Raw genomic sequence first — 21364 nt, 5'->3', positions numbered from 1 at the left:
CCATTTGAATAGGTGGAGAGGTAAAATAAGGTTATAAAATACCCATGAACTCACTGTGCTCACATATTCATACCGCAAAGATAGGTTTTATGAGTCACTACGGCCAGAGTACGACAATTTTGTGTCACGATGTACGATATTCATTGGTCACGCTGCCCGTCCCTCTCCATGGGCCTCACAGCCACCCAAATATTGCCTTCTCATACAAACAATGGAGAAAAGAACAGCAAGATTAAAGAAAACTTATATTAAAGAGCATCTGTGATAAATATCTTGCTTAGTAATGGGGTTTTAGGGTCAAAGAACTGAGTAAATAAGAGTATGACGTTTTTTTTTTTTTTTTGCAAACATTGGAGAAACGAGGTCTTTAGGGCAAGAAAAGACGCATTATTTGACTCCAAAGAAAATTACTCATAATAAATAGTAGAGTTTAAGAGGAGACGTAGTTAAGAAATAAAAAAAAGGGCGACAAGTGGCGAGTCACGATTTATTTTTTGCTTTTATTTATATATACACTAAAATAACGAGATATTCAAGGCGAGACAATGTTCATGATGTAATTTTAAAGGAAAAAAAGTTAATTTAGAATAGAAAGTTCAGAAAGAACCGAAGTTGCATCACATCCGAAAACGTAACCTTGGAATACACTCACACTCCCTCCCTCTCGCATAGTCTTCTAAAATAATACTATGCTTCGTGTTCACTTCACTACACCATGACGTGATAAAATAAAAATACACCTGATGTTATACGCTCATGATTTGTTTGCTAGCACTTCATAATGGATCTTTAAGTGGCGTTTTGGGGGGATATACGTTTTAAAGGAAATATGAATCAGTCTTAATCACTTCTCTTTTTGTCTTCGTTGATTCATTGATGGTTTAGTGTTGCAAAAGTACACAGCAAAGGAGAAGGGAGGAGCTTACATTCTTATCGATAAATCCCACAGGCGACAATTTAACTCGTACAATAATTAAAGTTCACTGTATGACCACATATGATGCAATTAATTAAGAGCAGCTATAATCCGATGAAAAGTTTTATGAGTCACCTTTATTTATGTATAGTTTCCCCTCCCCCACAGACTCAAAGGACAACGCGACAGAGATGAACATCGAGGCCACGCGCAGCTTTCCTAACCCTAACCTAACCTAACCTTACCTAACACGACCTCAACTTACCCCAGCTTTACCTAATATAACTTTAACCTCAAATAATGCCCTAAGGAAAGATTATAACCATTGCCATTGTCCTTTCTGATAGACTGGAGTTGTTGCATGATAAGTATAAAAGACTGATGACTGGAGATACGAAGATATAGATAAGTAAATAGAGATAGATAGATAGTTAGATAGATAGATAGTTGAAAAGACAGACATATAATAAAAATAGAGAGTGCAAGGAGTGGTGGAGATAATTGTACGTGGTGCTGGTAATAGTGACGATATAACAGTGATGTATATGGTGATGGTGATGGTGGGCTCCTGGCTGTGTGCTGGCAATATATACGTCCCTACACACACACACACACACACACACACACACAATACAGCAGTGATCATATGTACCCACAAAACATCACCTACAGGCAAGAAGAAAACTGCGAGAGAATCCAATAAGCATAAGTATCAAGTACCAAGAAACCTCTCCGCCCGAAACTCATGACTTCTCGATCGTTTCGTCGCTCTTCACTATATTTTCTTTTATATAAACAGTAATTTCCCCTTGAGCTGCTTCCTTAACTGTAAAAAAATATATATATTGAAAGCGGTAAGTGTACGAAAGGAACGGTCATGTCAAGGTCAAATGAACATATATGCCACCAGCTATCTTTATGGCCTCAGGCGAGTGTGTTCACAGTTCAGTCACGCTTCACTTCAGTCTGCTAGGGATGGGCAAGTACCGTTAATTTGAGTACCGGTAGTACCGGTACCGAAAACTCAAGTACCGTTAGTACCGGTACCGGTACCGGTACCCGAAGGAGTTTTTTTTTTTTCTTAATGACTTCTGATGAAATTCCCAAATAAATTTCCTGTTAAGAAAACTCTCTCTCTCTCTCTTTCAACTTAATATCAACTAGAGTAGAAATGCAACGTTTAGGAGCCTTCTGATTAATGTAAAATCACTTAGGTTTAAGGACAGACCACCTAGTCTGGACCATGGGGTCTGTGTGGTCTGATTTTCTATGTAAATCTATGTAAATCTTTCTCTCTGAATGAAGTGAATATTTATTTTTTCGATATAAAATAGCATGTATAGTTATTATGGATGTACTCGATCATAGTCTAATAACAATATCAATATTTATTAGCAACCTAAAAAAGAAAAAGAATCGGACATGAAGAATTATCCAGTAACTCCAATAAATAAATAAAATAATAAAATAATGGAAACGGGAGCTGTGATGGAAACGGAAAGCAGGACAAAATGGTGGGAACTTGGGGAGATGGTCAGCGGGGCAGTGACTCAGCGTCTACACACAGGGCCCATACCACATGGAGGCGGGCGAGCGCCGAGCGTCACTAAGATCCAAACGGTACCGGTACTAGCGGCAATGCGCAGTGCCGAGTGATCATTAAGCTTCCCGGAACCCAAGTGATCATGAGGCTTCGCGGTACCAGTACCGATACCGGGTACCGCGAGGAATCGATTCTTCGCGGTACCAGGTACCGGTACCTGGTACCGGTACCTGGTATCGGTACTGGTACCGCGAAGCCTCATGATCACTTGGGTTCCGGGAAGCTTAATGATCACTCGGCACTGCGCATTGCCGCTAGTACCGGTACCGTTTGGATCTTAGTGACGCTCGGCGCTCGCCCGCCTCCATGTGGTATAAGCATAGCTGGGCGTTATCGCGATAAGTTATCGCGATACTTTATCGCTGATAACAAAATCGGATTATCGGCTATCCGCTACTTATTTAAATATATATCGGTATCTTCGTTACTTTTGTAACCAAACTAGCGATAATCGATACTTTTTTCTGCCTCAGAATAAAAAAAAACGTTGTTTCCTCCCTACTGTGCATGCGTGGCCGGGCGCCCGGTGTTGTATGAAAAAACTTCGGGGTATGAAATATCTTTGGTGAAGAGATTTCATACTTAGATTATCAACATTAAATCACTAGGTTATTTTTTATGTTAGACTCAAAAATCAATATATCAAAGAGTAAAATCATTTAACTTTGCCCCCAAAATGATTATTCACTGCCTCAAATTTGATATTCCATATTCGTTTGTGAGCATGCCATGGTATTGAAGGCACCCGGTGTTGTGTTATTTGGTGTCCCATCGTCAAAAGCTGGCGCTTTTGTTTACAAACACTAGTCTCTCGTGAACTGCGCATGTTCAGACCAGTAAGCGTAGCCCTGTACAGTCTCACAAAGCTTTTAAGCACATTAAGAGTTGCTGGAAGGCTGAATCAGACATACACTACCACCATCTTCGCCATTTCTAGAGCGACACTCTGTGCATATAAGTACAACTCGTACAGTGTCGTCCTAGAAACAGCAAGGATGGTGGTAGTGGTACTGTATATCTGAATCAGCCTTCCAGCAACTCTTAACTACGGTTAAAAAGATTTGAGACTGTACAGGTCTACGCTTGCTGGTCTGAGCATGCGCAGTTAATGAGAGACCAGTGTTTATAAACAAAAGCGCCAGGTTTTGACGGTGGGGACGCCAACTAACACAACACCGGTTCAGGCGTTTCTAATATTATCGTCCATATGTACGTGTTAACGTGTGGTTTTCAGGTTTTATAAGTTTTCTGAAATACAGATAATGAAAATTTGAATTCATCTATGTTTTTTTTTATTTGAAATATCAATATAGTATCGTTTTAGCCTATCGGACTTATCGCTAGCTAGTATCGGAATTGTGGATTTATATCGACTATCGGTTATCGGTTATCGCCTATATTTGTGTCTCCAGTTAACGAATATCGGTTATCACCGATAAGGTTTTTCATTATCAGTTATCGGTTATCGGGAATAAGGTTTTCTGTTATTGTGCCCAGCTATGGGTATAGGCCCTGTGTGTAGACGGAGTCACTGCCCCGCTGACCGTCTCCCCAAGTTCCCACCATTTTGTCCTGCTTTCCGTTTCCATCACAGCTCCCGTTTCCATTATTTTATTATTTTATTTATTTATTGGAGTAACTGGATAATTCTTCATGTCTGATTATTTTTCTTTTTTAGGTTGCTAATAAATATTTTTATTGTTATTAGACTATGATCGAGTACCCATATCACCGAGATATCCACTCACTGAGTGGTGATCTCTCTCTCTCTCTCTCTCTCTCTCTCTCTCTCTCTCTCTCTGAATGAAGTGAATATTTATTTTTTCGATAAAAAAATAGCATGTATAGTTATTATGGATGTACTCGATCATGGTCTAATAACAATAACAATATTTATTAGCAACCTAAAAAAAAAATCGGACATGAAGAATTATCAATAAATCCAATAAATAAATCCGAGCAACTGGTACCGGTACCGAGCAATCTGGTATCGGTACCGTACCGTTTAGCTGGTACCGTTAGTACAGGTACTGGTACCGGTACCTGCCCACTCCTACAGTCTGCCTCAAGCTTCCATAGTGTGAGGACGGCCGCGAGGTGCGTGGTAGGAACAGTAGTAGTATAATTATAGCAGGGACTAAAGCAAAAGTAGTATAAGTAGTAGTGGTACTATAGTAGCAGTAGTAGTAGAAGTAGTAGTAGTGTCGCCCATTCATTCACTAATGGTCTTTTTTCCACATTAACTGTACCGTCCACTCCTACTCCGATGACCCTACTCTGCATTTTTTTTTTCATTCACCAGAAGACTACCCCAATATGAACCCCAACATTCGAGGAAGACGCTACTGGAAGCTGAACTTCAGATCTTGGCGAAGGTCATTACATTCCTTCAGAATTTAATGACCTTTGGTGTTTCAAAATCTAAATAGCCCCGCATGACAACCCGACTCAGTCTTTCAGACAAGTGTTCAAGGTACTTTTTAGTACTTCTCAGGTGCCATAAATCTCTTCTTTATTGAGCATATTCGCCTCCATGGTATAGTGGTTAGCACGCCTTCCTATGAATATGCGGGCCCGGGCAGTCAGCGTGCAGCCCACACAGCTGTTAATCCTTCCTTTCGGGCTGGTCGATCTGGAGAAACCTGGGGAAAGTGAACTGTGGTAACCCGAATGTAGCACTGTGTCACGTAGGCTCAAGGGCCAATGGGACGGAGAAGAACATCGCGGCTTCGCGCAGCTATATCGATGTTCTCAACGTTATCTTGTCTACTCGAAATTTTGTCTGGCAACTCCATATCTCGTCTCTCACGTAATCAGCTTCTTTGAATTTAGGCGTATCGTCTTCAATAGATGCCGAACATAGATTATGCAAGTCTTATCAGCCTCTATATAAGGTACGCGAGTGATGCGTCCTGGGTTTAGTGAACTTATACGGGTGGGGAAGGGAAGGGGGCAAGGGCGAGGAGAGCATGGAGGGGAAGGAAGGGAGGAGAGAACAAGGGTATAGTCGGGAGTTGTGGGGAAAGAAGAGATGAAGAAAGAGCGAAGATGAAGAGGGGGACTGGAGACAAGAGGGAGGAGGAAAGAACAAGGGAAAAAGGAGGTTGAAGGATGAAATAAGTGCGGAAGAAAAAGCATGAGATAGGTGCATGGAAGGGAGAAGAGGTTGAGGCGGAAGGAAGAATGAGAAGGGGCAAAGTGAAGGAGCATAGGGCGGTAGGGGAAAGGGGAAGGGGTATGGAGGGAAAGAGAGGGATATAAAAAAGTAGTCGCTCTTCGAAAGATAGTGGAGCCAGGGTCATTTCTATCATCATTTCCTCTTCTCTCACTGACTGTCTTAAATCTATGCGAGTGTCTACAATCAGTGCAGTAATTATAGTACATACCTCGGTGTGATCGCCCTTAACCCCTCGACTGTGGATTTCCTACAGTAAGACCTCACCAAGCTACAGGAGTGGAACAAAAAGTGGCTGCTACAATTCAATGAAGAAAAATGTGTAAAGCCCCGCATCTTGGGAGGGGATATCCAGCACACCAATACCACATGAGAAACACTCCACTATCCACCACAGAGGCAGAGAAAGACCTGGAGCTATGTGTGACTAGGCTATAACTGAAAGCCAAATCCGTGCCAATCGCAGCGGACGGGTTAAACAGTGAAAAAATATATATCAAAATACTAAAGCCCATATTTCTTGACCGGATTTTCATGTGTGTTTTTCGCGTTCAAGATTATGCAAAGTCGTGTAAAAAAAAAAAAAATCACCGGATTCACAAAACATTCCATGAAAATCTCAGCAACTTCTACGGGAGTCTTGACAAGCAGGCGAACTATGGCGCCGACTCGCTTAAGAAAATGTATACGGGCTTTATAACGGGGGTGCGTGCGGGAAAAAAAGTTAAGCAAGTAAAAAAATATATCCATGTAGCTAATCAAATGGTGGAGGAAGAAACGTCCAAATAGCAAAGATAAGTGTGAGTGCTCAACAAATCCCTTCGTTCCAGGTGTCGAGAAGATGGATTCCCCGAACTCTCCACCCTGCGAGATCCCTGTGGTCGACTTCGGAGGATTAATAGGTGAGTCGCATAAGCGCTAAAATCATTGCAAGGAGATTGTAACCACTGAAGAACGCGACAAGCAGAAGAGGAGGAGGAGGAGGAGGGGGAAGAAAATAGAAGAAGAAAACAAGAAAATGAACAAGAACAAAAAGTACAAAAAGAAGAACAAGAACATTAAGAAAAAGAGGAGGAGGAAGAAGAAAAATATGAAAAAGGTAAAGACGAAGAAAGAGGAAACAGCGAAAGGAAGAAAAGTGCGGAAGAAAAAAATGAAAGCAGTTATAAAAAATCTCCTTATTTTTTTCGTGTAACATTCAGAAAGCAGGAAAAATCCGTAAGTTATTATTATTATTATTATTATTATTATTATTATTATTAGTAGTAGTAGTAGTAGTAGTAGTAGTAGTAGTAGTAGTAGTAGTAGTAGTAGTAGCAAGTGTAGACCGTCTATCTCATTGCTTCTTTTGTATATTTTAATCATGTTTGTGTTTTCTTTTTTATATATAGTAGAGGAAACAGCTCAAGGGCAAAAACAACAACAGCCAAAAAGAAAAAAAGCAAGAAACAACAAGAAAACAACAACAACAAAAGCCCACTCAGCACTGCTCTAATAAAACACAAAAAGAGAATTGTTTTTATCAATGTTTAAATCAATCTAGTTTTCGGGATGTTACAAAATAGTTTCTTCTTCTTCTTCTTCATCCTCTCCTTCTTTTCTTTCTATTCCTCCTCATCTTCATCTTATCAATTTAGTCTCCCTTTCTTCTTCTTCTTCATCTTCTTCATCATCATCATCATCTTCTTTTCTTCCTATTCCTCCTCATCTTCATCTTCTTACCAATTTAGTCTCCCTTTCCCTGCCGCTCTAACACAGGGACGAAGGGGGTCGCTAGTGAGGCCGAGTGGCAGAGGGTTGGCAAGGAGCTTCACGATGCCTTGTCCGGCGTTGGGTTCGTCTACCTGTCCAACCACGGCGTTACTGATGAGCAGGTGAGAGAGAGAGAGAGAGAGAGAGAGAGAGAGAGAGAGAGAGAGAGAGAGAGAGAGAGAGAGAGAGAGATTGATTGATTGATTGATTTAAACCTTTATTCATAAACAGGTATGGACAGATAGAGATAGATAGATAGATAGATGGATAGATAAATAGATAGATAGGCAGATAGATAATATATAGAGAGACTGATTGACTGATTGATTTAAACTTTTACTTACTAACATTAACTACATTAGTGAAAAAAAGAAAGCAAAAAAAAAAAAAAAAAGTAAACCCACACATTGACAAACAGTAAAGCTCGGGGCATACGCTATAGCTACGCTTGGCCTCGGTGCTCATCTCCGTCGCAACACACACACACACACACACACACACACACACACACACACACACACACACACATATTATAAAGATTTCCATTTACTAATCCTCCCTTCCAGATCAGCAACCTTTTCAACACCTCAGCATCCTTCTTCAGCCTCCCCGAGCAGACCAAAGCATCCTATGAGTCTGACGTGGAGAGTCAACACGGCTACAACAGCATCGGGAGGGAAGAGTGAGTATTTAACTAATTAACTCAGGTGTGATTGACTCAGGTGGTCATCTCTATCACATTGTCCCTAGAGCCTGCAGTGAGTGTCTTTTTTTTTACGGCACGGGAGGCAGCTCAAGGGCAAAAAAACAGAAAATAGGAACAAAAAAGACAGTTAGCCGCTGCTCCAATAAAATAAAACAGAACGAGAGGCCAGAAGAGAGGTCAATTTCGAGTGGTCTTGTTTAATCTACTGCTTCCAAGCTTATGAGTATGATTTTCACCTGCCTCATTAACGGGTTGGACAAGGCTAATGAGTCTTTAATTAACTAAGGTATCATTAACCAAGGCGTGAGTGTCCTATTTTATCTACTGTTTATTTATTTGTTGTCTTTACTTCTTGATTTTACTTGTTTGTTTGTTGATTGTGTATTTTAAGAATGTTTATTACTCCTCTGTCACTTGATTTATATAACCTTCTATATTCTCTCGTCCTGTTTCTCCTTTTCTCTCATGGTTTTCATTTAAATTTTCTCCTTCTCGGCGTCTCAGGGTTTGGTGAATGCTTAACAGGCGGCTTACGGTGTCTGCACGCTGGTAATTTTCTCTAACTGTACCTTTTTATCTTTATTTCGAGTACTTCTTTAAATTCTGTTTCTCCTCTTCCTTTCTTTTATCTCTTGCTTTATTCCTTCTGTTATCCACAATGGTTCTTTACTCCATGGTCCTCCTCTGAGTTTTTATTTTCACGTTCCTCATCATATTTTGTTCAATCAACTTTTTCATTTCTTCTTCCATCATAGCTTAAGGAGAGCTGAGGAGGGTAAAGGATAGTGCCTGATCGCTATAATAATAATAATAATAATAATAATAATAATAATAATAATAATAATAATAATAATAATAATAATAATAATGATAGGGTCTAATGATAATAATAATGATAATAGAAATAATAAGTTATAATAAAAAAAATGATAATAATAATAATAATAATAATAATAATAATAATAATAATAATAATAATAATAATAATAATAATAATAACAGTAAAATGTCTTAATATTCACGAGTATGGTTCACCTCCCTCCTTCACAGGTTGGACGCGGCCAAGAGTCTCCTGGAGCTCCGGGAGTCTTTCTATATGAAGAACATGGATGGCGCCTTTCCCGACGCCGAGGTGCCACTGCTGAGACCCGCCGCGGCAGCCTTCGTGGCCTCCAGCACCGCCTTGGCCCAACGCGTCCTTACCGCCCTTGCCCTTGGCCTTGGTAAGTTATTTGTTTTCACTGTCTTGTCTCTTTTCCATCTTAGGTGAACGTCATTCTTTCCAACATACAGAGAGGAAAACCAGGGTCCATAATCTCAGACTCTTGCGGCTCTCACAACCACTATATTTTCAAAGGTCACACAGGAGGTTAGTCGGGTTCTCGAGATCTTTTTTTTTTCACGTTCATGGTTTAGAGGCCTTGTCAAACTATCTATTGGGTCATAAAACTACCCATGGAAATACTAACACAATCTCTACGAAAGCCTTACCACATGTGCGTGTGTATAAACTCCGAAATGTTTGAGCACTATGGACCTAGGTAACTGCAGCACCTCAACCCGGGCCCGCGCAGACTGAGTGACGTTAGCAAACTTCGGAGAGGGAGGGAAGGGATAGAAGACGTATATCACTGCATATAAATAAGCACAGAGAACAGAGCGCGAAGTATAGGGCAGAAGAAATATAAATAAGGCATGGAGGAATTTAAAGAAAAGACCAACTAAGAACAATAGGGACAAATATAGTACGTGTATAGGTATGCAGGTTTTGAGTGACTGACCTCACTTTCTTAATCATAAAAATGCCTCTACATGTCCGTTTTCTTACTGACGTCATGCGCAAGTAGAGACATTTTGACCCAGCATCCCACCCGCGCGAAACTACCCGGCCTTCACTGTTCAGACTCTTATTTCTGCAGCCTCCCTCACATTCTCCCTCACCCTCACCCTCCTAAATACTTCCTCCTCAAGACCTGGAGCGAGACTGATGACGCAAGAGAATAAAGAGGGACTGGGTAACGGAGTAGAAAGTAAATGAATTAGAGGCATGTAGAGGCATATCTCGGCCTCCCTCACAATCTCCCAAAGCCTCACTCTTTTGTATACTCCCTCTTCAAGATGCGCAGCGAGACAGATAACGATAGAGAATAAAGAGCGACTGGGTAACGGAGTATAAGATAAATGAAGGAGAGCCATTCACAAGCATATCTCACTCTCTCCCACGTTCTTCTTAACCCTCATCCTCTTATATACTCCCTCCTTAAGACCTGCAGAGAGACATAACGATAGAGAGTAAAGAGCGACTGGGTAACGGAAAATAAGGTAAATGAAAGAGAGCCATTCACAAGCATATCTCACTCTCTCCCACGTTCTTCTTAACCCTCATCCTGTTGTGTCCTCCCTCCTTAAGACCTGCAGAGAGACATAACGATAGAGAAAAAAAAGAGCAACTGGAATAGCAGGTAAAAATAGCGGAGACATTTATATATAGATTCAAACCTCACCCTTCCCCACGTTCTTCTTAGCCCTCATCCTGTTGTGTCCTCCCTCCTTAAGGCCTGGAGCGGGACTTCTTCACGTCCACACATCAGTACATCTGCAACCGCTCTCCTGATGCCAATTCCTCCGTGCTCAGGATCAACCACTACCCCCCGCTGGCCGCCGCTGTGCCCGAGAACGCCATCCGCTGCGGGGCTCACACAGACTACGGCTCCATAACGCTGCTCTTCCAAGACTCAATGGGCGGCTTACAGGTACGGGAAGGCGTTGAGGATAAAAAGGATAAATTAGATAATAAGGTTAGGTGAATGGCAGGGAGGGTACTGATTTTGTTTTCCTTTTTTTATTCTTCTTCTTACGGCTCTTTACTTCTTACTTGCTTCTTATTGTCACTTTCTGTTGTTTTTCGTATCTATATTTATTTGGGTCTATACATTTTTTTTCACTCCATGTCCTTTCATGGATCTCAACAACAACAACAACAGCAACAACAACAACAACAACAAATACGTCAACACTACTACTACTACTACTACTACTACTACTACTACTACTACTACTACTACTACTACTACTACTACTACTACTACTACTACTAATAATAATAATAATAATAATAATAATAATAATAATAATAATAATAATAATAGAATAAGAATAATAATAATAAGAAGAAGAAGAAGAAGAAGAAGAAGAAGAAGAAGAAGAATGATAATAATGATAAAGGATCGTGTATTGGCCAAGCCGTTGATGGGCGATGGGACAGATAACAACAAAGTAGATAAGAGCGGTGATTTACTATAAAAAAACATAAATGAATGATGACTGGGCAGGAAACTTTGACAGGCGTATCTTGGGAGTATTGGGGTAGTACATGAACCTAAAAAAAAATAATAATAATTAAAACCGAGTGATCTTTTCGGCCTTTTGAGATAGCTAATGTTACAGGACGTGCGGAAGCGTTTGCCATTGCCGACCTAAAGGTGTTCTCGTGCTGGACAGGTGCGAGGCAATGCCGGGGAGTGGGTGCACGCCAGACCCATCCCAGGCACTGTTTTGGTCAACGCTGGGGATTTGCTGCAGATATGGACGGCGAACAGATTGAAGGCCACGGTAAGTTTGATCTAAGGGCCGCTTTCACAGTCGTTTTGTTTGTTTTCATCGTTACCAATGGCTGTTATCGCCGCTATAGTATTTCCACGTAAAACTGGCCGATGGGGTAGTGGCAGCTGCGGGGTTAGCCTAGCCCCGCACCTTACCACACACTCTCAACACCTCTCGTTTCCTCTGCAGCCGCCACCACCCCATAAGCCAGTTTCACGTGGAAAACTATAGTGTCGATCGCCGCCCTTGATAACGACCAAAACAAACGAAGTGACTGTGAAAGCGGCCCTAAGTCATTTATATTATATTGTGTACACTTGCTGAACGTTCCTCCGCGGTAAGTTTGGTGTAATTCAATCGTATCTCATGTTATCTATTTTTTAATCATTCCCCACAGTAAGCTTGGTCTAATGTATTCGTATCTAATTGTATCTGCTTTTTTAATCGTTTCTTCGCGGTTAGCTTTATCTAGTTCAATATCTTATTATACATATATACTTCTTAAATCTTTCCGCCACTGTAGGCAGAGTCTAATTCATCTCAATTCATATTTTTATATACATACTAACTGAAGCATTCCTCCACGGTAAGCTTGGTCTAATTGATTTATATCTTATTAAACATACTTCTTAAATCATCCGCAACGGTAGGGTTGATCTAATTAATTTATATCTCTTTACTTACGCTTTTTTTAATCATTCCTGTGTTTTCTTTCTTCTTCATAGCTTTTTACCTATTTTCATTTGGGGTTGTTGGTTTAGGGGTCGTGGCTTGGGGTGCCACGCGCCGGCATTCGGATTCGAATCACCTCTCCATGAATATTGACGTTCTGAACCGTCACACCACCGCGTCCCCAGAATCATATCTGTAGTAATTTTGTTCATTTATATTCCGTTGGCGTCATTGCTCCTACCATTATATTTAGAAAAACATAAACAACGCATATAATATCGCGCGTTGCCTGCCATCCACCACTCACGGTCTAACAATGGCTGAATGTATTAAAGAAAGGCCCTACAGGCACATTTATGAGTGTTTCTGAACCAGATACAAGAAGATGCTGTCGGCGGTAGCGTCGTGTTGACAGGGTATAGGGTTCAGGGTACGCGACCTGCTTATCAGCCTTCGTCTATGCAAGGTGGAGGTGTCAACAGTTTAACAAACCAACACTCAAGATGAGCTTTCTCATTCTCCTCATCGCCATCCAGTGGGGGAACGTGCGAGTGTATAACGCCCTATAATATACGGTAGAACAGTATACATGAAGCGCTCCACTGGCCATCTTGCTACCTTGCCGCCCTTGCTCCCTCACTCCACACGGTGACCCCTTGTGATGCCTTTACTTGGAGACTGTTTGCACTGCCAAAGAGGAAGGAAGTGTCTTATTAGGTTTAGCTAGATGCAGATTTATTGAATATTACGAGGCAGATGTATGCATGTGGGTTATGTATGTATGTATGTATGTATGTGTGTATATATATATATATATATATATATATATATATATATATATATATATATATATATATATATATATCTATCTATATATATATATATATATATATATATATATATATATATATATATATATATATATATATATATATATATATATATATATATATATATATATATATATATATATATATACACACACACACACACACACACACACACACACACACACACACACACATTGCCTAAAAATTGTGACTCTTTGGAACTGGAGGCGACGTTAACTGGGCGTGGAACAATACGATGCCCGTTCATATTCTTGTTTTACATTTGTGGCGGCTTACTGAACTGAGGCAGACCGACGTTATGTATGCAGGTCTTCCTTTAAAACCTGGCTCTCCTAAACGTAATACAGGTGCAGAAATTAACTGAGTGTGGTTTAGTACATGGAGACAGACTGGAATTACCTATATATTATCTTTGAAAATATGGCTCTTTGAAATTGGATGCGGCGTTAGCTGGGTCCGGACTAATACATGGAAATAGACTGTCATTATGTATATATATTGTATTAGAAAATGGGTATTTGACACTGGATGCGATGTTACCAGGGTCTGGATTAATACATGAAAATAGACTGACTGGCATCATGTATATTTTACCTTAAAAAAATGGCTCTTTGACACTTGATGTGGCACTAACTAGGCGTGAATAAAGCGTGCATGGAGACAGGCTGAAATTTTATACATGTTGCCTGAAATAACGGCTCCTTGAATCTGGGTGCTGCGGTAACTATATAGGTAAGAGGGTCAACTCAATAGCTGCGCGTGGCCTCAGTGCTCACTGGGGAGACCTGCGGAAGGTAAACTGTGGTTAACTGTTAACTAAGGACGGCACTAAATGCTATAATATCCAGGGCCGGACACAAACCGGCATTGTGTGTGTACACTCTTAAAAGAAACAAACTCTCTCGAATCTAAACCGGGGCCGCAATCACCGTGTTCATAAGTGACATATTTGAATGGATCACGGTCTCCCAACTTATTCAATATTTATTTTGATTTTGATTTTTTTTAAAGAAATTGATAAGAGAAACAGCAACACATTATCACTACTCTGTTGTCATTTCCTTCAATACAACACGAGTAATTCTTTCAATTAACTCTTCTGTTACCACCACAAGGGTCAACAACGAGTCACACCTACAAGCTTTCCTTCTCCTAAGCTTTTTAACAACTTTCGGTGGCGTCACAGCAGTTTCCCGTGAAGGTAGTTTTTCTTCCTTCTCTGTTACTACAACTTCATTCGTTTCATTGCCGGGCAGAATCTCCTTTGTTTCCTCTGTTCGGTCTACTACCAGAGGTCCATCGCCATTTTCTGTAACATTCCTACTCTTCACAGATGTGTCCTTGATGGTTTCATGTGAAGGTAGTTTTTCTTCTTTCTCTGTTACTGAAATTTCATTCGTTTTATTGCCGGGCAGAATCTCCTTTGTTTTCTCTGTTCGGTCAACTATCAGAGGTCCATCGCCATTTTCTGTAACATTCCTACTCTTCACAGATGTGTCCTTGATGGTTTCATGTGAAGGTAGTTTTTCTTCTTTCTCTGTTACTGAAATTTCATTCGTTTGTTTTCTTCTTTCTCTGTTACTGAAATTTCATTCGTTTTATTGCTGGCCAGAATCTCCTTTGTTTTCTCTGTTCGGTCAACTATCAGAGGTCCATCGTCATTTTCTGTAACATTCCTACTCTTCACAGATGTTTCCTTGATGGTTTCATGTGAAGGTAGTTTTTCTTCTTTCTCTGTCACTACAACTTCATTCGTTTTATTGCCGGGCAGAATCTCCTTTGTTTCCTCTGTTCGTTCTACTATCAGAGGTCCATCGTCATTTTCTGTAACATTCCTACTCTCCACAGCTGTTTCCTTGATGGTTTCATGTGAAGGTAGTTTTTCTTCTTTCTCTGTTACTGAAATATCATTCGTTTCATTGTCGGGCAGAATCTCCTTTGTTTTCTCTGTTCGTTCTACTATCAGCATTTGTTTCATCAGAATCTCCTTTGTTTTCTCTGTTCGTTCTACTATCAGAGGTCCAGCGCCATTTTCTGTAACATTCTTAGTCTCCACAGATGTCATCGAAATGCTTTTCTGTGAAGGTAGTTTTTCTTCTTTCTCTGTTACAACAATTTCATTCGTTTTATTGCCGGGCAGAATCTCCTTTGTTTTCTCTGTTCGTTCTACTATCAGAGGTCCATCGCCATTTTCTGTAACATTCTTAGTCTCCACAGATGTCATCGAAATGCTTTCCTGTGAAGGTAGTTTTTCTTCTTTCTCTGTTACAACAATTTCATTCGTTTTATTGCCGGGCAGAATCTCCTTTGTTTTCTCTGTTCGTTCTACTACCAGAGGTCCATCGCCATTTTCTGAAGCATTTCTACTCTCCACAGATGTCATCGAAATGCTTTCCTGTGAAGGTAGTCTTTCTTCTTTCTCTGTTACAACAATTTCATTCGTTTTATTGCCGGGCAGAATCTCCATTGTTTTCTCTGTTCGTTCTACTTTCTGAGGTCCATCGCCATTTTCTGAAGCATTTCTACTCTCCTCCACAGATGTCATCGAAATGCTTTTCTGTGAAGGTAGTTTTTCTTCTTTCTCTGTTACTGTAATGTCATTTGTTTCATTGCCGGGCAGAATCTCTTTTGTTTTCTCTGTCTGTTCTACTATCAGAGGTCTATCGCCATTTTCTGTTACATTCTTAGTCTCCACAGATGTCTCCTTAATGGTTTCCTGTGAAGGTAGCTTTTCTTCTTTTTCTGTTACTAACATTTCATTCGTTTTATTGCCGGGAAGAATCTCAATGGTTTTCTCTGTCCGTTCTACTTTCTGACGTCCGTCGCTCTGATCCGTATCATTCTTACTTTCCACACATGTTTCCCTAATGGTTTCCTCTAAAGGCAGTTTTTCTTCTTTCTCTGTTGCTAATATTTGATTCGTTTTATTGCCTGGCAGAATCTCCTTTGTTACCTCTGTTCGTTCTACTTTCAGAGATCCATTGCCCTTTTCTGTAAAATTCTTACTCTCCACAAATGTCTCGTTGATGATTTCCTGTGAAGGTAGTTTTTCTTCTTTCTCTGTTACGAAAGCTTCATTCGTTTTATTGCCGGGCAGAATCTCCACTGTTTTTTCTGTTCGTTCTACCTTCTGAGGCCCAGCGCCATTTTCTGTTACATTCTCAGTCTCCACAGATGTCTCTATAATGGTTTCCTGTGAAGGTAGTTTTTCTTCTTTCTCGGTCACTTTCCTTTCCATGGTCTTGATAGTGTCATCCGCGCCATTTTGCAAACCTGTCTTCATTCTCTCAAGATCAGAGAATTTGGGGGAATCTTTGAGTACCCCCTCGTCAATTTTCTTCCATAGGTCCTCACCGGCCTTCTCCAGGCTAGCAGAGGGCACCCCGTCCTTTGGGACCCCAGTGGAGCCCGCCCCGCCGGCCAAGTGCTGGCTGCTGGCAGCCAGATTCCCTAGGATAATGACGATCGTCCAAACAACGAAGAGCTTCATAATTGACGCTTGTGAGATGATATTAAAAATAATTACGGTTTTGTGGCAGAAAACCGCTTTCGTCAGCTCAGGGATTGAAAACAGAATGGCCTCCGGAACGCCGACCGGCAGGGAGAAAAATCCTCTTGGGTCTTCCCCCGCCGTAGGATTCGTTTTTGTAGAACAGGGAGAGTCGAACGAAAGAAAGCACACACACACACACACACACACACACACACGACGGCAAGGAATTGTGATATCAAGTTTGGTGTGTGTGTGTGTGTGTGTGTGTGTTTTAAGGAGGATGCGAGGCTCAGGGGTCCGGTACAAGGATGCTTAACGTCACTTCACTTGGAACTTCCCCCTTTCCCCTTCCCGCTTTATCATTGCATCTCTCTCTCTCTCTCTCTCTCTCTCTCTCTCTCTCTCTCTCTCTCTCTGTTTTTTCTCCTTCCTTTCGCTCATTTCCTTGCATTTCTATTCCTCGTTCCTTCTCATAGCTGTTTTTATTCATCTTTCACCATTATCTTACTCATCACACTTACTATATTCTTTTCCCTCTCCTCCCGTCCTACCAATGAAGAGTTATAAGGACTACGTATAGGAACAGACGACATAATTGCTCTTTCGCATAGTACACTGGTGGAGGTTCTGTTCGTCCCAAACTACTTTATTAGCTGGAGTGTTTCAAAGTCCGTTTCATAATTTGCGTTCTTCCAATTGCTGCGATTTGCTCTTTGTTAGGAAGCTTTGTGATATGGTCGGAAGGGTAAGAGGAAAATTATCTGTATCTATCTATCTATCTATAATGGAGGCATACGCTGTAGCTGCTCGCTGAAGTTAGGGTTGATTAAAGATCTGGGGTCGCTTCCCACATCAGGAGTCACTGCATTGTGCGTGGCGGGTAACGGTAACACGGGGCCAGGATCTAACCTTCCTCCCTCTCACTCCTTCCCTCTACCCTCCACAAGTCTCCCCCACTCTCTCCCTTTCTCAAGTCTTCTTCCTCATCGTCCTCCTCCTCCTCCTCCTCCTCCTCCTCCCCTGTTGCCGCCCCTCCCTCTCCTCCTGTAGCGGCTTCCCTTCCGTCTACTGACAAAGTTAATAAGAGGAAAGTACTGGTGGTTGGGGACTCAAGTCAGGTTCATTGACAGGTACTTTTGTTCAAGGGATAAGGAAAATAGGCTTCGAGTGTGCTTACCCGGGGCAGGCATCCAGCACGTATCTGACAGAATGGAGGAAATTTTAGCAGGGGAGGGGACACAGCCAATCGTCTTCTGCAGTTTCGGTGGTAATGACATCAGTAAGGTGGGTAGCGAAGAGATATTTCGGCGCTTCAGGGAATCGTTCGCTAAAGTGAGGGACTTCGAGGGGTGCCTGCTGTTTGTGGGGTTTTGCCGAGGAGCTTAACATCAGCTGTAGGAAAGATGTTGGAGTCAGTTATAGCCCGGAGCATCCGGGACCATCTAGAAAAGCATAATTTAATTCATGATTCACAACATGGGTTCACAAAGGGTAGGTCTTGCCTTGCTAACCTGTTGTCCTTCTACACTAAAGTAATCGAGGCGGTTGACAGAGATGAAAACTATGACATATTATATCTAGATTTCAGTAAAGCGTTCGACAAAATCCCTCATCACCGGCTATTACTAAAATTACAGGCTCACGGCATAGATGGGAAAGTTTTGAACTGGATCAGGGCGTGGCTTAGTGGTAGGAAGCAGAGAGTGCAAATCAATGGTGGGAAATCTGAATGGGGCAGTGTTACGAGTGGAGTCCCACAGGGGTCGGTGCTAGGTCCTCTGCTTTTTATTATTTACATCAATGACTTGGAGACATGAATTAGTAGCGATGTCAGTAAGTTCGCAGATGATACCAAGATCGGTAGAGTAATCCAATCAGACAGCGACGCTACCGTACAGGATGAGCTTGACAGACTATATGATTGGGCGGGGAAGTGGCAGATGGAATTCAATGTCGGGAAGTGTAGCATTTTGAGTGTAGGTAGGAATAACCCCTTACACAATTACTCCTTAAATGACACTCCTCTAAGCAGGTCTGGGCGTGAGAGAGACTTAGGAGTCCTAGTGAGCGCTGACCTCCGTCCTAGAGCTCAATGCATACAGGCTAAAAATCGGGCAGACAGAGTACTTGGTTTCATCTCAAGGAGCGTGAGCAATAGGAGCGCTGAAGTCATCCTCAAACTTTACTTAGCACTAGTTAGACCTCATCTCGATTATGCAGTTCAGTTCTGGTCCCCCTATTATAGAATGGATATCAAGATGTTAGAATCTGTACAGAGGAGGATGACAAAGATGATTCAGGGGGTGAGAAACTTGCCTTATGAAGACAGGCTGAAGCAGTTAAATCTACACTCTCTAGAAAGGCGAAGGTTGCGAGGAGACTTGATCGAAGTCTATAAATGAATGAAGGGATTTAATAAAAGGGATGTCAATAATATTTTGAGAGTGAAAGAGCCAGGTAGGACGCGTGGCAGTGGTTTTAAGTTAGACAAATTCAGATTCAACAAAGACATAGGCAAGAATTGGTTCACCAATAGAGTGGTGGATGAATGGAACAGGCTTGGGAGCCATGTTGTGGGTGCCAATACCATAGATACATTCAAGAAGAGGTTAGATAAAGCCATGGATGGTGAGGTAAGGTGGGGTTGAGTGTACAGGACCTGCCCTGTATAGGCCTATCGGCATCTTGCAGACTCCTTACGTTCTTAGGTTCTTATATATATATATATATATATATATATATATATATATATATATATCTATATATATATATATATATATATATATATATATATATATATTTATTTATTTATACGTATACGATAGAAACATGGCCCTTTTTATAATTTTTCCCCATACTCCCTCTTAATACTCCCCTCTCAACATGCCCCAATACTTCCCCATACAAAATACCCCCTTAATACTTCCCCCATACAAACATGACCCCTCTAATACCCCCATACAAAAATGCCCGTTCAATACAAATACAAAAATGACCCCCATAATACCCCCCCTTCATACCAACATGCCCTCGTAATAGGTGCTTCTCCCCACAGGAGCACCGCGTGATCATCCCTAAGGAGGAAACACGTCTGCGAGCCTCGCGCCTCTCCGCCGCCTTCTTCGTGCATCCCGACAACGAGGTGGTGGTGCGGCCCATCGACGGCGCCTCCTCTCCGCCGCCCATCAAGGCCCGCCAGCACCTCCTCAACATGTACGCCAAGACTTACAAGTACTGACACATGAATACGGAGTGTCAAACCTCAAGAACAGTCCGGAAGAGAAGAGGGGCAGGAATATAAGAAGAGACTAGTCATCTAAAGCGTGTTCAGGAAAAGCATTACAAGAGGAGCAGGAGTTGAATTAGATCCTTAGATTGATATTATTTGAAGGAGAAGTGGTTGTAATATTGTTTTTAAAGAGTCAATCGTTTATCACTCTACCAGATGTTGTTGGAATAAAGTCCCATCGCACTTTTCTAACGTTGGTGAAGAAAAATTTGATTGCTGTCTGAATTTACTTGTCTACATCTTGGTTTTAGTTACTGAGTTTCATTTGGCAGTCTGTCATCGATTCTAAACAATGTTGATCTGTCTACATTCGTCCTCGTCATTTTCTAAACATCGATCATGTTTTCCAAGTTGACGCATCTAATTCAGAGTCGCACTCAAGTGGTAAAAAACATAGATCGCTTTGATTGTTGCGCGACGAAGGATCATTTTCGGATGCCAGATAGAACACCTTTTTCGTATGGGTTGGGTCTTCATGGATTGGATTGCGGTGCCCAAGGGGCATACCGCACTGGGTTCTAGAGACATCTGCACTAGGAGAACGGTACCTCAATTAGGTAATCCAATAGGAAGATTCTGGGAGCATGCATTCTCTTTATATTTGGTCTTTATTCTGAATAATATTGTTCTTTGGAGTATTTCTTTTCTTGAATTCGACGTTTTTTTTCGCTCGGTCAATGCATTTTTCTTTTTATTTGCCGTTATTTTGTGTTTGGACTTTGTTTCATATCAACTTGTTTTTTAAGTTCGCAACTTCTTCTTGTACGCCTTTCAAATTGTCTTGTTTAATCTCGCAGTTGAAATTTGCTAAAGGGCTAAATTTTGGATATTAATCATCTATTCGTACTGCAATCTTTTGCAGTAAATCTTGTGTCGCACATCTTGTGTCGTTGGGTAAAGAACCGGTGGCAAAATCTTGAAACGCCCACGAATTTGAAGATAATACAATTGAGAATCGCCAGGACTGAGTTAACATCGTCAAATGCCCACTAAAATTAGTGATCTTTCAGGCCACTGTCCGAACTCCTGTTGCGCCCACTCTGGAGGGCGCATCCATAATCATTAAAGATTTTTATCACTACTCTTTCATCATGTTAAATTGGTTATCATGCCGTATTGGTGATCTTGACTTTAATACGTGCCATTTATTTAATGCAATAAGATATGATGGACTTTATCAAATGTTAGAAGAACTAAGAAGGGTCTATAGTTAATAAACAGTGTGTGATAAACAGTGAAGAGGTGAAACAGATAAGCAGAGTCCCCAATCAATGAGTGGCTTCTTTACTTCCATTTGTTTCTCT

The 21364-nt window shown here is 41.2% G+C and overlaps 2 protein-coding genes across 11 annotated transcripts; both read left to right on the top strand.

The window, feature by feature from the left end:
* Positions 1-4572: 4572 nt before the first annotated feature.
* LOC127008604 (uncharacterized) lies at positions 4573-20133 on the top strand. 2 transcript variants are annotated; one of them, XM_050880817.1, is made up of 8 exons: positions 4573-4616; positions 6525-6596; positions 7453-7568; positions 8013-8128; positions 9203-9375; positions 10709-10905; positions 11654-11764; positions 19827-20133. In XM_050880817.1, exons 2-8 carry the CDS (start codon positions 6536-6538, stop codon positions 20007-20009), a joined length of 957 nt encoding a protein of 318 aa, XP_050736774.1. In that variant the 5' UTR covers positions 4573-4616; positions 6525-6535; the 3' UTR covers positions 20010-20133. The 2 variants fall into 2 exon arrangements, with proteins under 2 accessions (XP_050736774.1, XP_050736775.1); XM_050880818.1 differs by having other exon boundaries at positions 4580-4623.
* LOC127008605 (uncharacterized) lies at positions 14253-16828 on the top strand. 9 transcript variants are annotated; one of them, XM_050880822.1, is made up of 4 exons: positions 14253-14731; positions 14929-15087; positions 15298-15615; positions 15775-16808. In XM_050880822.1, the coding sequence occupies exons 1-4, from the start codon at positions 14623-14625 to the stop codon at positions 16092-16094; spliced, it is 906 nt and encodes a 301-aa protein (XP_050736779.1). In that variant the 5' UTR covers positions 14253-14622; the 3' UTR covers positions 16095-16808. The 9 variants fall into 9 exon arrangements, 4 of the variants coding, with proteins under 4 accessions (XP_050736779.1, XP_050736777.1, XP_050736778.1 ...); XM_050880820.1 differs by having other exon boundaries at positions 14929-15153; positions 15364-15615; XM_050880821.1 differs by having other exon boundaries at positions 14254-14797; positions 14995-15087.
* Positions 20134-21364: the final 1231 nt, after the last annotated feature.

Source organism: Eriocheir sinensis, chromosome 38 (assembly GCF_024679095.1).
Source record: "Eriocheir sinensis breed Jianghai 21 chromosome 38, ASM2467909v1, whole genome shotgun sequence".
In the NCBI taxonomy this organism is placed as follows: Eukaryota; Metazoa; Arthropoda; class Malacostraca; order Decapoda; family Varunidae; genus Eriocheir; species Eriocheir sinensis.
The sequence above is the reverse complement of the archived record's forward strand: the minus strand, read 5'-3'. Positions and strand labels throughout refer to the sequence as shown.

Excerpts from the sequence above, each read along its gene's own strand:
- LOC127008604 (XM_050880817.1), top strand. The coding sequence starts at position 6,536 with ATGGATTCCCCGAACTCTCCACCCTGCGAGATCCCTGTGGTCGACTTC. Across the intron at positions 7,569-8,012 it reads ACGGCGTTACTGATGAGCAG|ATCAGCAACCTTTTCAACAC; the intron begins GTGAGAGAGAGA and ends CCTCCCTTCCAG. Across the intron at positions 8,129-9,202 it reads AACAGCATCGGGAGGGAAGA|GTTGGACGCGGCCAAGAGTC; the intron begins GTGAGTATTTAA and ends CCTCCTTCACAG.
- LOC127008605 (XM_050880822.1), top strand. The coding sequence starts at position 14,623 with ATGGTTTCATGTGAAGGTAGTTTTTCTTCTTTCTCTGTTACTGAAATT. Across the intron at positions 14,732-14,928 it reads TGTTCGGTCAACTATCAGAG|GTCCATCGTCATTTTCTGTA; the intron begins GTCCATCGCCAT and ends CAACTATCAGAG. Across the intron at positions 15,088-15,297 it reads TGTTCGTTCTACTATCAGAG|GTCCAGCGCCATTTTCTGTA; the intron begins GTCCATCGTCAT and ends CTACTATCAGAG.